Raw genomic sequence first — 13,367 nt, forward strand, 5'->3', positions numbered from 1 at the left:
CACAGGTGCTGCTTACCGCCTGCGCAAAGCGGTGTGGGCACCAGAAATCCTGCCTGGGTCTCCCTGAGCTTGTCTCTCCTCTCCAGCGTTAGCAGAGCTGAGAGGAATGGCTGCCGGCGTCCTGAGGAGAGGAGGGAGCCGTGGGCGTGACCCAGAAAAGTGCGGGAACTGGTGCCCCACTGTGCAGAGTGAGGGGGGTGGAGTATGCAAAGCATGCTCCAGCCCTCAGTGCTGCCGTCCTTACAGCGTCCCGCCCTTCCCCCGATTGGCAGGGCTGGGGGCGGGAAGAAAACGAGACTAGGCTGCAAAAGCCGGGGACTCGAGTTATAAGCGCGGCCGCCGTATAAGCGCGGTCGGCGCGGAAGTCCCCAGCGCACTAACAGTCCCAGCCGCGCCGCAGTGATAACCATGGCAGCGGCGGTCAGCGTGGCAGTCCCCCTACACGAACACACTCAGCAACGCTGAAGTGTGTAATGGCACAAACGCAGTCAGCGCTGCTGTCCCCAGTGCACTAGCACACCCAGCAATGCTGGAGTGTTGCTGTGCGCGGTCCCCACGGGGACACAGTACCTCAAAGTAGCAGGGCCATGTCCCTGAACGATACTCTGCTCCTATCCAGCATGGTCCTCAGGAGCTGTGGATGGAGCACGGTCTCCTGTGCCTGGAGACCGAAAGGATCCCACTTCACCCAGAGCCCTAATTGAGGGATGGGGAAGGAAAGCAGCATGTGGGCTCCAGCCTCCGTACCCGCAATGGATACCTCAACCTTAACAACACCGCCAAGAGTGGGGTGAGAAGGGAGCATGCTGGGGGCCCTGTTATGGGCCCTCTTTTCTTCCATCCCACATAGTCAGCAGCTGCTGCTGACTAAGCTGTGGAGCTATGCGTGCATGTCTGACCTCCTTCGCACAAAGCATAAAAACTGATGAGCCCGTGGCAGCACGGGGGGTGTATAGGCTGAAGGGGAGGGGCTTTACACTTTTAGTGTAATACTTTGTGTGGCCTCCGGAGGCATAGCTATACACCCAATTGTCTGGGTCTCCCAATAAGGAGCGACAAAGAAATAAGTGATTATATTTAATGGAGGTCTTAAATGACTAAAATAAATAGATATTTTTAGAGTTAGAGCTATGTTAGCCAACTTAGCCTTGGAAGTTATAGTAAATTATATTTAGTTTCTGATCTTATGGACTCCATTTCTTAAAGCAATGATTCTCAAAAATGGTTTAGCTTTATCATTCAGGAAGTCTCTTCTTCTAGAAAGGGGTGAGGAGAACCATTCTTCTTGACTTGGGAACCTCTATCTGGACCAGATTTTTCTCTTCTTTACCTAGCTCCAGAACTACTTCTAGAGCAAGCTGTCCCAAGAGAACTTTGGCCATTTGTCACCAAAACTAAAATCAGATTCCCGATTCAGTGGATCCAATTTGATTAAATCTGCCACAGCAAAGTAAAAAGAAAAGACTTAAACTTTCCACTACCTGGTGTACATCACTGTGCAGACTGTCAGATGGGTAATCTCCAAACATTAAGCCTGTGCTGCTCTCAGGTCCCCACCATTTCTCCTGGTCTCTCGGAAGTATTTTCCGACTGTAAAAGAAAGCTCATCTGCTGCGCATAGTCCTCATCAGGGGGGTCTCAACCTGACTGCAGGTCATCGTAAGACTTGAGTGGGCAAATCCTCACATCTATGGTGTCTAGCAGATTGAAGAGGTTTCTCTTCACAGATAAATCCCGATTTTTATTGTATAGGGCAGATTGGAGACTGGCAAATTGTGGACACCAGATATTGACTGGCTTTGTAGGCTGGAATTGCCAAGATGTGCTGGGGTTAACCACTGCACGGTGGCTCAGTGGTTAGCACTTTAGTCTTGCAGCGCTGGGCTCCTGGGTTCGAATCCCATCAAGGACAACATCTGCAAAGAGTTTGTATGTTCTTCCCGTGTTTGCGTGGGTTTCCTCCGGGTTCTCTGGTTTCCTCCCACACTCCAAAAACATACTGATAGGGAATTTAGATTGTGAGCCCCAAGGGGACAGTGTTGCCAATGTATGTAAAGTGCTGTGGAATTAATGGCTCTATATGAATAAATATTGCCAAGCGGTACCACCAACTATAAGACAGCAGCATGGTCTTTTCCAAATCAATCGCCACCCCCGGCGTGACCAGGAAGTCGGCCATTTCCACGGCTCCTGATGTCACTGTGCACCTTCATTTTTCTGCACACAGTGAATCGTACAGTGGCCTTCATAGAAGTCCTTACACCATTTCACCAGCTATTCTTCCCCACTGGAAGAACTGTAGCGCCTCCATGTGATCAGCTGCAGCAGTACCTGACTGCTTCCAATGGTGACCAGACGAGGTCCTGGGTAATTAGGTGATCCCATGATGAGACCTCAGGGTGTGGGTTCCCTCCAAGGCCAGGAAACTGGGGCAGCTCCAGATGTCTATAGCTTTCCTGTCCTTCAAGGGTCTGTCATGGGTGGTTAATATTGTCAGCATTATTTTTCCTTCTCTTCACACCATTCATGAAAAGTTCAATATGAAGAAAGAACCTGCTACCTGAGTCCGAGTCGCACCACATACCGTACACAGATTTACCTCTGTTGCCATTTCTAGCTTCCTCCTGTTCAGAGACACCAGAAACCATCTTTCATTGCTTTACATGACATCCAGTAGGATTTCCCAGATCTTGTGCTCAAGCTGCACACCCCCCACCAGCATCCCCCAAATCTCAAAAGCGGGAAGTCTCACACAGCTCTCAATGTGCAGACAGTGGAGAGCCGACTTCTGTCTTCCTTAAGACCAGAGAAGAGTGACAGGAGACCCAAACCTTTTACTTCATGAAGTTTTCCCTGGGGGGGGAATTTTAGTTCTGCATCAAGATATCACTTATGAAGTCCCAAATGTCTGGTTGGGGAATGGAGCATCTACTCAATAAATGGGTCAAGATTTCAGTAGTAGTTTTTTTGCGTTTTTTATTTGAAATATTACAACATATAAAAACCTACTTAATAGATTTCCACAGATACAAAGAATAAAATGCAACACAGCAAATAAAAGATGGTCTATAATAAAAACATTATCAAAAAAACAATCTGGTTCAGTTAAAAGCCAGATAAGGCAACAATAGGCGACGGACCGAGCGATGTCTGCAGTGCGCACACAACACGTAGAAAGTAAGATACATGATGACACAGAAGTGCGGGAGAGGTAGCAGGCCGGACACGGGGTTAATCCATCTCCATCTTCTCTTGCTTTATAACATCTATAAACACAAGAGGGTGAATTAGTACAAACATTACTGTATGTTTCAGTTCGTAAGATGTCTCAAATTATAAAGGCACCCCAATTTAGAGGAGGAAAATAAGTTTGTTAAAATGAAGGTCCATCTTTCTTAGTGAGTCTTAATACTAATGCTTACGGGGAAAAGCGGCTCACGAAGGTCACAGGAGGAAGAGTCAGCGATGCAGCGGGCTCAGACGTGGGTGTTGCGGCTTGTAGGGTCTGTTAGTGGACTGGTGGGGGCGGGGGTCACTGCAGTGGACCGACTCACGGTGTCATAGGACAGGGTGCAGCGCTCACTTGATCTGACGGCGGGCTCTGTTGAATTGCCTGCGGTTAATGCAATGTGCTTAAAAAAAAAAAAATGGCTGCAGAGATGGCGTATGCGCACAAAGGCCTGTGCAGCCATTTTCTTGAAGTCCATTGCATCAACTGCGGGTGATTCATGGAGCCTAAAGAGATCAAGCACCTGCCGCTGCTGCAATGCCCTGTTCTGTAACCCTTCTGAGCCACTCCAGTGAGTGACTCAGTATCACTGACCCTGCGTCCTATGACTCCGGGTAATCCATATCCGGTTGGGGGTGTGGGGGTCTTACAGCCCGGAATATGTTATATACTGCTCTATGAAGTCTGCAAGAATACAGGAATTGTGGCTGCCAGCTACACTAGAGATAAAGTGATGCTTTTGTAAGGAATGACAACAATTGCTTGAACCCCTTCATGATACAACCTTGTCTAGCTACAGTAGTGAGCCCACCGATTCCTGCAGCTCAACCCCTTAGATGCTGTAGTCAATAGAGACTGTGGCATGTAAGTGGTTGCACAGGATATGCCCCCTTCAGAAAACCAAAAGTTAGCTTCTCATTTTAAAATGGCCAAGCCAGTTCCTTTCGCAAGAGAATGGGTCTGGCTTAGCCTCCAGGATTAGAAAAGCCGCAGTTTAGCAGTAAAGTGGCATTGTTTCTTCTAATCTGGACAACCCCTTTAAGGCTGATGCAGACTCACCCTTGTCCTATAGGAATAATACAGCAGAGACCCCAGGCAGTTTAGATGTACTGAAGGGAGTTGATACACACCTGTTTCTTTCTCTTTCAGGTTTGCCACGACACAAGCCTTTATCTCCAAGCCAATTGCTTTGGACAGCGGTGGAGGCACGGCGTTACCCACCTGGTGGAAAACAAAGACCCCCACATACACATAAGATGGTGGATTACTTAACCTATTGTGAGGTTAGGCCTGAGCTATAGGCAGTTTGTCCAGATGTAATAAGATTCTGTGTAAATAATCAAAGTATAGAGGTCGTTGCATAATTATCTGTCTATGACAATCGCATAGAAGCTTCATATGATTCTAAGATGTGTATTTCGCAGTGTGTTAAAGATAATTAAGCCAAAACGAACAATGGTATTCATAACATACTGAAAGAAATCATAATCAGTTGGTTCACACCATGTGCGATGTTGACTCCTTGTTCTTGCTCCAAGGTCAAATGTTGTATTGTATAATCACAAGATTCTTAATTCACGGGTCAGAAGCTACCTTCTGCTCAAGCAGTGAACACGTATCATTGTCTGAGTCATTTATATCTCTGCAGATAGATTTGAACTCCGTCTCTGTGACCCTGAGAAATCCAATTTGTCAATTCCCCAAAATTTCCAACCTTGACACTGTCTACATCCATCTCGTCACATGTACCTGTCTGTGTTTGTCCAATACGTTTCCGAACAGTCTGTAGGTGTCTGGGAAGCCTTGAGATCGGGCACATTCTCGGACGCTCACCACACGGTGCTGCTCTGGATGAAGAACACGACCCTGAGGGAATCAAGAGGAGAGGAGAGGAGAGATGACCCTAATGAGGAGACAGGGTATGCCCATAGTGTTACATTAAAAGAACCCAAGTCTTTAGCTATAAAGTGATACATATTGCTAGATATCAAAGGGTGGAATCTGTGGGGACCCTCCCAACAATCCAGAAAAGATGCAGCAGTAGTAATGTAGCACTGCAGCTCCTTTACCGATTGCCTCATGTCTCCTCTGCTTAATGTGTATCTTCTCACATACCTGTTTACCCATGGGCTCAGGGTTAGTGACTGTTGTGCTGAAGAAGCCGTCCCACTCCAACCTGCCATACAAGCCCGCCCAGTGGTTGTGCCTGTTCCCTGTGTGTGGCAGGCACCAGGGAATGAGGGTGTTGAACTGACGATCTGCAGGGTCACATTGTTTACCTGTACAAGAAGTGTAAAATATATATGTTGTCATACAAATGTCAAAAGCACCTTCTAATAAAAGTTACAAATTAAGAAGCCACTTGAATACCTTCGGCACAGGAGCAGACGCCCCGTAGAGCTCCGGTGTTGCTGCTGCGTCCGTTCTTTTTGTCGTTGTGAGTGTACCGGAGCTTGCGGGTGGGTGTGCCATCAGAAAGGCGAACCTCAATGTTGGGTAGGTCTCGCCAGTCCGAGCCGGGTGCAAGAGGTATATGTCTCATTCGGGCAGCTACCAGGGCGCTCATATCCTGCAAAGACCAGATACTGTAACCAAGTGTCCTCCCAAAAAAGACAAACTGCGTGGTATTCTCCCCACTGCAGATATAAAGCCTCCGCAGATCCATAGGTGCTCATCTCCAGAGGATACCTTGCATGTCAAGGTCAAATGCACCAATGAGAAATCTATCAAGGCTGTATACAAATTACGCTGTAAGTGCATGGGGCATGGCATTGCACTGGGAAGGGGCAGGCCAAGGGCATGGATACCACCCCATTGCACTGGGAGGGTGGCAGGCCAAGGGCATGGATATTACCCCATTGCACTGGGAAGGGGGCAGGCCAAGGGCATGGATACTACCCCATTGCACTTGCAGCCTGATTTACATGCTGCTTTTTAGCTAGTTTTTTTATGGTTAATATATTAAAAAAAAACAAAAAAAAAAAACCAAAAACCCAAAACCTATTGTTAGAAAATTCAACAATTGAGAATTGTGGACTTTTTGCCTAGGTTACCGGCCACTGCAGCAGTCAGTATCCTAGGAAAAGTGATGCACTTTCAACCTGTTGTCTTTAGATTCTGTAGGCGGCTTCCCTGCCCCTTTGCTCCACTAATGCCGCTTCTGCGGAGTGCACAGTTCGGGCCAGTGGCCTAGCCATGCCATAACCAAAAGGCAATGAGGCTGCTAAGGAGGCAAAGTGTGCAAAGGACTGGAAAGTTTGGCTTTTCTCCTCAATATTCACCTTGCAGATGTGATCCCTGAGAATTGGCTGGTACTGCGAGCCTCGAATCTGCCTCTGGAACCACGACTGAGGCTCGCCATTGTAGGAGATTTCGAGGGCAGCGGCTCCGTTCCGGATCTCCGGCAGGTCGGACATCGTATCCCGCACAGTTATTGTTCTGAAGAGGCTGGAGTTTGTCCTGTGTAATTACAAGTTTTGATGGTGAATTTCCATGAGGAGATTATGAGGAACATTCTCCCCACCCAGGCACCATGCTGTCTGCTAGAATCACCTGGTAATATTGCTCACGTATTTCTTCTCATCCACCACGACATTCAGTTGGCAGGCCCGGGGTGCAAACACATGCAAAGGCTCAGGGAACATTGGCAGCTTCTCTCCTGGGGCAGCAGCAAGGACAATGGCTCTTCTACGAGTCTGTGCCACACCATACTGACCAGCCTGAAGGGACACAGGGCCACAGTCACATAACAAGACTTTTCCCTCATGTTATCACCTCAGTTACATCCTAGGTAGGTGACCTTTACCTGTAGGACGCCAAAGGTACACTGGTATCCCATCCGGACGAGACAGCGCAGGGTCAGCTTCAGCACCATGGAGCTCTTGAAGGACACAAAGTTCCTTACGTTTTCCAGCAAGAAGTACTTGGGTCGGTAATAGTCACAGTAACTGAAATATAAACATTGGCTCATAAAAAGTTTCCAAACGACATGTAGACATCAACATGGTCCGTGACCACACAAGTCTCTCACCTGAGGTAGGAAACTACCAAGGAGTTCTTGAACTTTGAGTATGTTCTGGAGTTGAACCGGTTCATCCCACTGAAGCCTTGGCATGGCGGGCCTCCACATAACATCTCCACGTCGCCCTTCTGAGGCAACCGCTGGCCCAGAGAGTTGGTCTTCTCCCCAGCCATGACCAGCTTCAGCAGAACGTTACAGTCTTCTGTAAACACGGTCGTACCCGGATTGTTCAGCCTGAAGGCTTGTGCGGCCGGGTCCCACATCTCTATGGCCCATTTGGTCTCGCATATTCCTGAAGAGGACAATTCAATGTTAAAAAAATATATTTCCAGGTTTGAGGACAAGAATGGTTAAGACTAAACATGAGGGGGAAATAGTCTTCACCCGCTTGATGGAAGCCTTCAGAGAGACCACCACAGCCAGAAAACACATCCAGAGTGCGGAGTTTGGGTACATGATCCTCCGTCCGTCTCTCGTCCTCAGACTGGGCAGACGATTTTCCCTTTCCTGCAAATAGAGAGGGGTTAGTACCATTGAAGCCCCTCAGATCCCAGTAACACGAGTCACGTTATGGCGTGGTCGTACCTTTTCCTTTGCCTTTCCCCTTCCCTTTGTTCATAGAACTGCGGGCATGGTTAGGAGGATCCTCAAAGCTCTTAGTTTTTGCATTATAAGCCTAAAACAAAAGTAGTAGGCACCAATCTAGGTAGTATAAATACTTCATGTAATGGTGTAGCGCTGACATTTTGTTTAATATGTAGCTCAGACCATATAAATAGAGTACTTTAAAGCCTGATTTATCCACACCAGAACATCGACCTACCTCCAGAAAGTAGAAACGGTCCGATCCCCCGGCTGAGTAATCCTGAATTGGTTCGGACAGATCTTCGCCATATTCGATGATGCAACGACCCTGAACGTCTTTGAGGTCCACCGTTGCCTCCTCGTCGCTCCAGTACAACAAGTTGATGTCTGCGTGGTAACTCGCCTTCACGCCCTTGTGGGTATTCTCAGGCCTGCAATATAGAGGTTTTAGGTGCATTGCCATGTAAAGCAAACAAACAAAACATCACAGGCCCACAAACCGGCCTCACTTCGCATAGCAAGTGAGGCAACTTATACTGATGTTTTCTGGAGGCTACCCCTAATGAGCCCAGACAAGCCCTTGGCAGGTACCTGTAGAACTTGTAGACCCGCAGCTTGATATCGGCTTCGTTCGGTTTCCCGTTGCTTCTTTTGTTGCAGTAGATTTCCTTGATGCGGCCGAGTCTGTACGGCTCTGGGGCATCCAGGTTGCTGCCCTTGATGTAGTCCGAGGACTTGCGGTAATACTCAGGGTACAGCTCCTCATCCACATCATCTTTCTTATGAGATCTCTTAACGGGGCTGCCCAGTCTGACACTAAGTGAAAGAAATATACTATTAACCCCTTCACCCCAGGCGATTTTCCTTATTTTTTGCTCTCCTTCAGAGGGTCGTAACTATTTTTCGGTCAATCTTGCCAGATTAGGAGTTTGTGATATGATTTTATGTAAAAGTACAACTTAAGTTTTACTATATAGTGTACTGGAAAAACCCATAAAAAAAAAAAAGATTTTTGGGATATTTTATTCACTATATGGTAAAACTGATGTGTTGTGATGCCTCAGATCAGTACGCGTTCGTAGACACCAAACAAGCATAGGTTTACTGTTATCTACGGTTATAAACCGTATTTTTTGGATTATAAGACGCACTTTTCCTCCCAAAATCTGTGCAACGACCGGGTGCATGCCGGCAGCCGAATGCCTGTGGCTGCGTGCAGACAGCCTCTGTGCGTGCATGCGGCCTGCCACTGTGAAAGCGACTGGTGTCCAGTGTGTCCGCGGTCCCAGTTTCAAATGATGGTGCCAGAAATCCGCGCATACGCAGATGGAGCCCTTGGATGAGAGCTCCATCTGCGCATGCGCCGCTCCAGGCACCATTTGAACAGGGACCGCGGACAGACTGGGACACTCACTGCACCGGCCTGCTCCACCACTCACCCGCCGCAGCTGCCGCCGCCATGGACCTGCCGCAGCTGCCAGCATTACCTCTGCCTCCTGTGACCCTGCTTCACCACCACTGCTGCCCCCCTCCGGGCAGACAACACCGGAGTATAAGACAGACCCCATTTTCATTTTTTATCTCTAAATTTGGGGTGTGTCTTATAAAAACGAAAGGGAATTTTGTTACTTACCGTAAATTCCTTTTCTTCTAGCTCCTATTGGGAGACCCAGACGATTGGGTGTATAGCTACTGCCTCCGGAGGCCACACAAAGCATTACACTAAAAAGTGTAAGGCCCCTCCCCTTCTGGCTATACACCCCCAGTGGGATCACTGGCTCACCAGTTTTAGTGCAAAAGCAAGAAGGAGGAAAGCCAAGAACTGGTTTAAACAAATTCACTCCGAAGTAACGTCGGAGAACTGAAAACCGTTCAACATGAACAACATGTGTACCCGAAAAACAACCAAAAATCCCGAAGGACAACAGGGTGGGTGCTGGGTCTCCCAATAGGAGCTAGAAGAAAAGGAATTTACGGTAAGTAACAAAATTCCCTTCTTCTTCGGCGCTCCATTGGGAGACCCAGACGATTGGGACGTCCAAAAGCTGTCCCTGGGTGGGTAAACAATACCTCATGTTAGAGCTGCGAAGACAGCCCTCCCCTACGGGGAGGCAACTGCCGCCTGCAGGACTCTTCTACCTAGGCTGGCGTCCGCCGAAGCATAGGTATGCACCTGATAATGCTTGGTGAAAGTGTGCAGACTCGACCAGGTAGCTGCCTGGCACACCTGTTGAGCCGTAGCCTGGTGTCGTAATGCCCAGGACGCACCCACGGCTCTGGTAGAATGGGCCTTCAGCCCTGATGGAACCGGAAGCCCAGCAGAACGGTAGGCTTCAAGAATTGGTTCCTTGATCCATCGAGCCAGGGTGGCCTTAGAAGCCTGCGACCCTTTGCGCTTACCAGCGACAAGGACAAAGAGTGCATCCGAACGGCGCAGGGGCGCCGTGCGGGAAATGTAGATTCTGAGTGCTCTCACCAGATCTAACAAATGTAAATCTTTCTCATACCGATGAACTGCATGAGGACAAAAAGAAGGCAAAGAGATATCCTGATTAAGATGAAAAGAGGATACCACCTTCGGGAGAAACTCCTGAATGGGGCGCAGCACTACCTTGTCCTGGTGGAAAACCAGGAAGGGAGCCTTGGATGACAGCGCTGCTAGCTCAGACACTCTCCGAAGAGATGTGATCGCTACCAGAAAAGCCACTTTCTGTGAGAGTCTAGAAAGTGAAACCTCCCTCAGAGGCTCGAAGGGCGGCTTCTGGAGGGCAACTAGTACCCTGTTCAGATCCCATGGATCTAACGGCCGCTTGTACGGGGGTACGATATGACAAACCCCCTGCAGGAACGTGCGCACCTTAGGAAGTCTTGCTAGACGCTTCTGAAAAAAGACGGATAGCGCCGAGACTTGCCCTTTAAGGGAACCGAGCGACAAACCTTTTTCTAACCCAGATTGCAGGAAAGAAAGAAAGGTAGGCAAAGCAAATGGCCAGGGAGACACTCCCTGAGCAGAGCACCAGAATAAGAATATCTTCCACGTTCTGTGGTAGATCTTAGCGGACGTGGGCTTCCTAGCCTGTCTCATGGTGGCAACGACCCCTTGGGATAATCCTGAAGACGCTAGGATCCAGGACTCAATGGCCACACAGTCAGGTTCAGGGCCGCAGAATTCCGATGGAAAAACGGCCCTTGGGACAGTAAGTCTGGTCGGTCTGGTAGTGCCCACGGTTGGCCGACCGTGAGATGCCACAGATCCGGATACCACGCCCTCCTTGGCCAGTCTGGGGCGACGAGTATGACGCGGCTGCAGTCGGATCTGATCTTGCGTAGCACTCTGGGCAAGAGTGCCAGAGGTGGAAACACATAAGGGAGCCGGAACTGCGACCAATCTTGCACTAAGGCGTCTGCCGCCAGAGCTCTGTGATCGCGAGACCGTGCCATGAAGGTTGGGACCTTGTTGTTGTGCCGGGACGCCATTAGGTCGACGTCCGGCCTTCCCCAGCGGCGACAGATTTCCTGAAACACGTCCGGGTGAAGGGACCATTCCCCTGCGTCCATGCCCTGGCGACTGAGGAAGTCTGCTTCCCAGTTTTCTACGCCGGGGATGTGAACTGCGGATATGGTGGAGGCCGTGGCTTCCACCCACATCAGAATCCGCCGGACTTCCTGGAAGGCTTGCCGACTGCGTGTCCCCCCTTGGTGGTTGATGTATGCCACCGCTGTGGAGTTGTCCGACTGAATTCGGATCTGCCTCCCTTCCAGCCACTGCTGGAAGGCTAGTAGGGCAAGATACACTGCCCTGATCTCCAGAACATTGATCTGAAGGGTGGACTCCTGCTGAGTCCACGTACCCTGAGCCCTGTGGTGGAGAAAAACTGCTCCCCACCCTGACAGGCTCGCGTCTGTCGTGACCACCGCCCAGGACGGTGGTAGGAAGGATCTTCCCTGTGATAATGAGTTGGGAAGAAGCCACCACTGCAGAGAGTCTTTGGCCGTCTGGGAAAGGGAGACTTCCCTGTCCAGGGATGTTGACTTCCCGTCCCATTGGCGGAGAATGTCCCATTGAAGTGGGCGCAGATGAAACTGCGCAAACGGAACCGCCTCCATTGCCGCCACCATCTTCCCGAGGAAGTGCATGAGGCGTCTTAAGGAGTGCGACTGACCTTGAAGGAGAGTCTGCACCCCTGTCTGTAGTGACCGCTGCTTGTCCAGCGGAAGCTTCACTATCGCTGAGAGAGTATGAAACTCCATGCCAAGATACGTTAGTGATTGTGTCGGTGACAGATTTGACTTTGAGAAGTTGATGATCCACCCGAACGTCTGGAGAGTCTCCAGCGCAACATTCAGGCTGAGTTGGCATGCCTCTTGAGAGGGTGCCTTGACAAGTAGATCGTCCAAGTAAGGGATCACAGAGTGTCCCTGAGAGTGCAAGACTGCTACCACTGCCGCCATGACCTTGGTGAACACCCGTGGGGCTGTCGCCAGACCAAATGGCAGAGCTACGAACTGAAGATGGTCGTCTCCTATCGCGAAGCGCAGAAAGCGTTGGTGCTCTGTAGCAATCGGCACGTGGAGATAAGCATCTTTGATGTCTATTGATGCTAGGAAATCTCCTTGAGACATTGAGGCAACGACTGAGCGGAGGGATTCCATCCGGAACCGCCTGGCGTTCACATGCTTGTTGAGCAGTTTTAGGTCCAGAACAGGACGGAATGAGCCGTCCTTTTTTGGCACCACAAAGAGATTGGAGTAAAAACCTTGTCCTTGTTCCCGAAGAGGAACAGGAACCACCACTCCTTCTGCTCTTAGAGAATTCACCGCCTGCAGAAGGGCATCTGCTCGGTCGGGATGTGGGGAAGTTCTGAAGAACCGAGGCGGAGGACGAGAACTGAACTCTATCCTGTACCCGTGAGACAAAATGTCTGTTACCCACCGGTCTTTGACCTGTGGCAGCCAAATGTCGCAAAAACGGGAGAGCCTGCCACCGACCGAGGATGCGGAGGGAGGCGGCCGAAAGTCATGAGGCAGCCGGCTTGGAAGCGGTACCTCCGGTTGCTTTCTTGGGGCGTGAGTGAGCCCGCCAGGAATCAGAGCTCCTTTGCTTTTTCTGAGTCCCTTTGGACGAGGAGAATTGGGGCTTGCCCGAGCCTCGAAAGGACCGAAACTTTGACTGCCACTTCCTCTGTTGAGGTTTGCTTGATCTGGGCTGGGGTAAGGAAGAGTCCTTACCTTTGGACTGTTTAATGATTTCTGCCAATTGCTCACCAAACAGTCTGTCTCCAGATAATGGCAAGCTGGTTAAACATTTTTTAAAAGCAGAATCTGCTTTCCATTCTTTTAACCACAAGGCTCTGCGCAAAACTACAGAATTGGCGGATGCCATTGAGGTACGGCTCGTAGAGTCCAGTACCGCATTGATAGCGTAAGTCGCAAACGCAGTCATTTGCGTAGTTAAGGACGCCACTTGCGGCACTGCTGGACGTATGAGAGAGTCCACCTGCACCAAACCAGCTGAAATAGCTTGGAGCGCCC

At 49.7% G+C, this 13,367-nt stretch overlaps 1 protein-coding gene across 1 annotated transcript in view; it reads right to left on the minus strand.

Moving 5' to 3' along the window:
- Positions 1–2,959: 2,959 nt before the first annotated feature.
- The window catches only part of DNMT1 (DNA methyltransferase 1), an 83,820-nt gene continuing 73,412 nt past the window's right edge, over positions 2,960–13,367 (minus strand). The window contains exons 23-35 of the mRNA XM_075346490.1: positions 8,427–8,651; positions 8,074–8,266; positions 7,836–7,926; positions 7,635–7,757; positions 7,260–7,542; positions 7,035–7,176; positions 6,782–6,948; positions 6,511–6,688; positions 5,600–5,798; positions 5,345–5,508; positions 4,979–5,095; positions 4,360–4,450; positions 2,960–3,266 (exon numbers count right to left, since the gene is read on the minus strand). Of these exons, the coding sequence (XP_075202605.1) occupies positions 3,232–3,266; positions 4,360–4,450; positions 4,979–5,095; positions 5,345–5,508; positions 5,600–5,798; positions 6,511–6,688; positions 6,782–6,948; positions 7,035–7,176; positions 7,260–7,542; positions 7,635–7,757; positions 7,836–7,926; positions 8,074–8,266; positions 8,427–8,651 (2,008 nt within the window). The 3' untranslated portion in view covers positions 2,960–3,231. The remainder of the gene's footprint in view (positions 3,267–4,359; positions 4,451–4,978; positions 5,096–5,344; positions 5,509–5,599; positions 5,799–6,510; positions 6,689–6,781; positions 6,949–7,034; positions 7,177–7,259; positions 7,543–7,634; positions 7,758–7,835; positions 7,927–8,073; positions 8,267–8,426; positions 8,652–13,367) is intronic.

Source organism: Anomaloglossus baeobatrachus, chromosome 4, assembly GCF_048569485.1.
Source record: "Anomaloglossus baeobatrachus isolate aAnoBae1 chromosome 4, aAnoBae1.hap1, whole genome shotgun sequence".
In the NCBI taxonomy this organism is placed as follows: Eukaryota; Metazoa; Chordata; class Amphibia; order Anura; family Aromobatidae; genus Anomaloglossus; species Anomaloglossus baeobatrachus.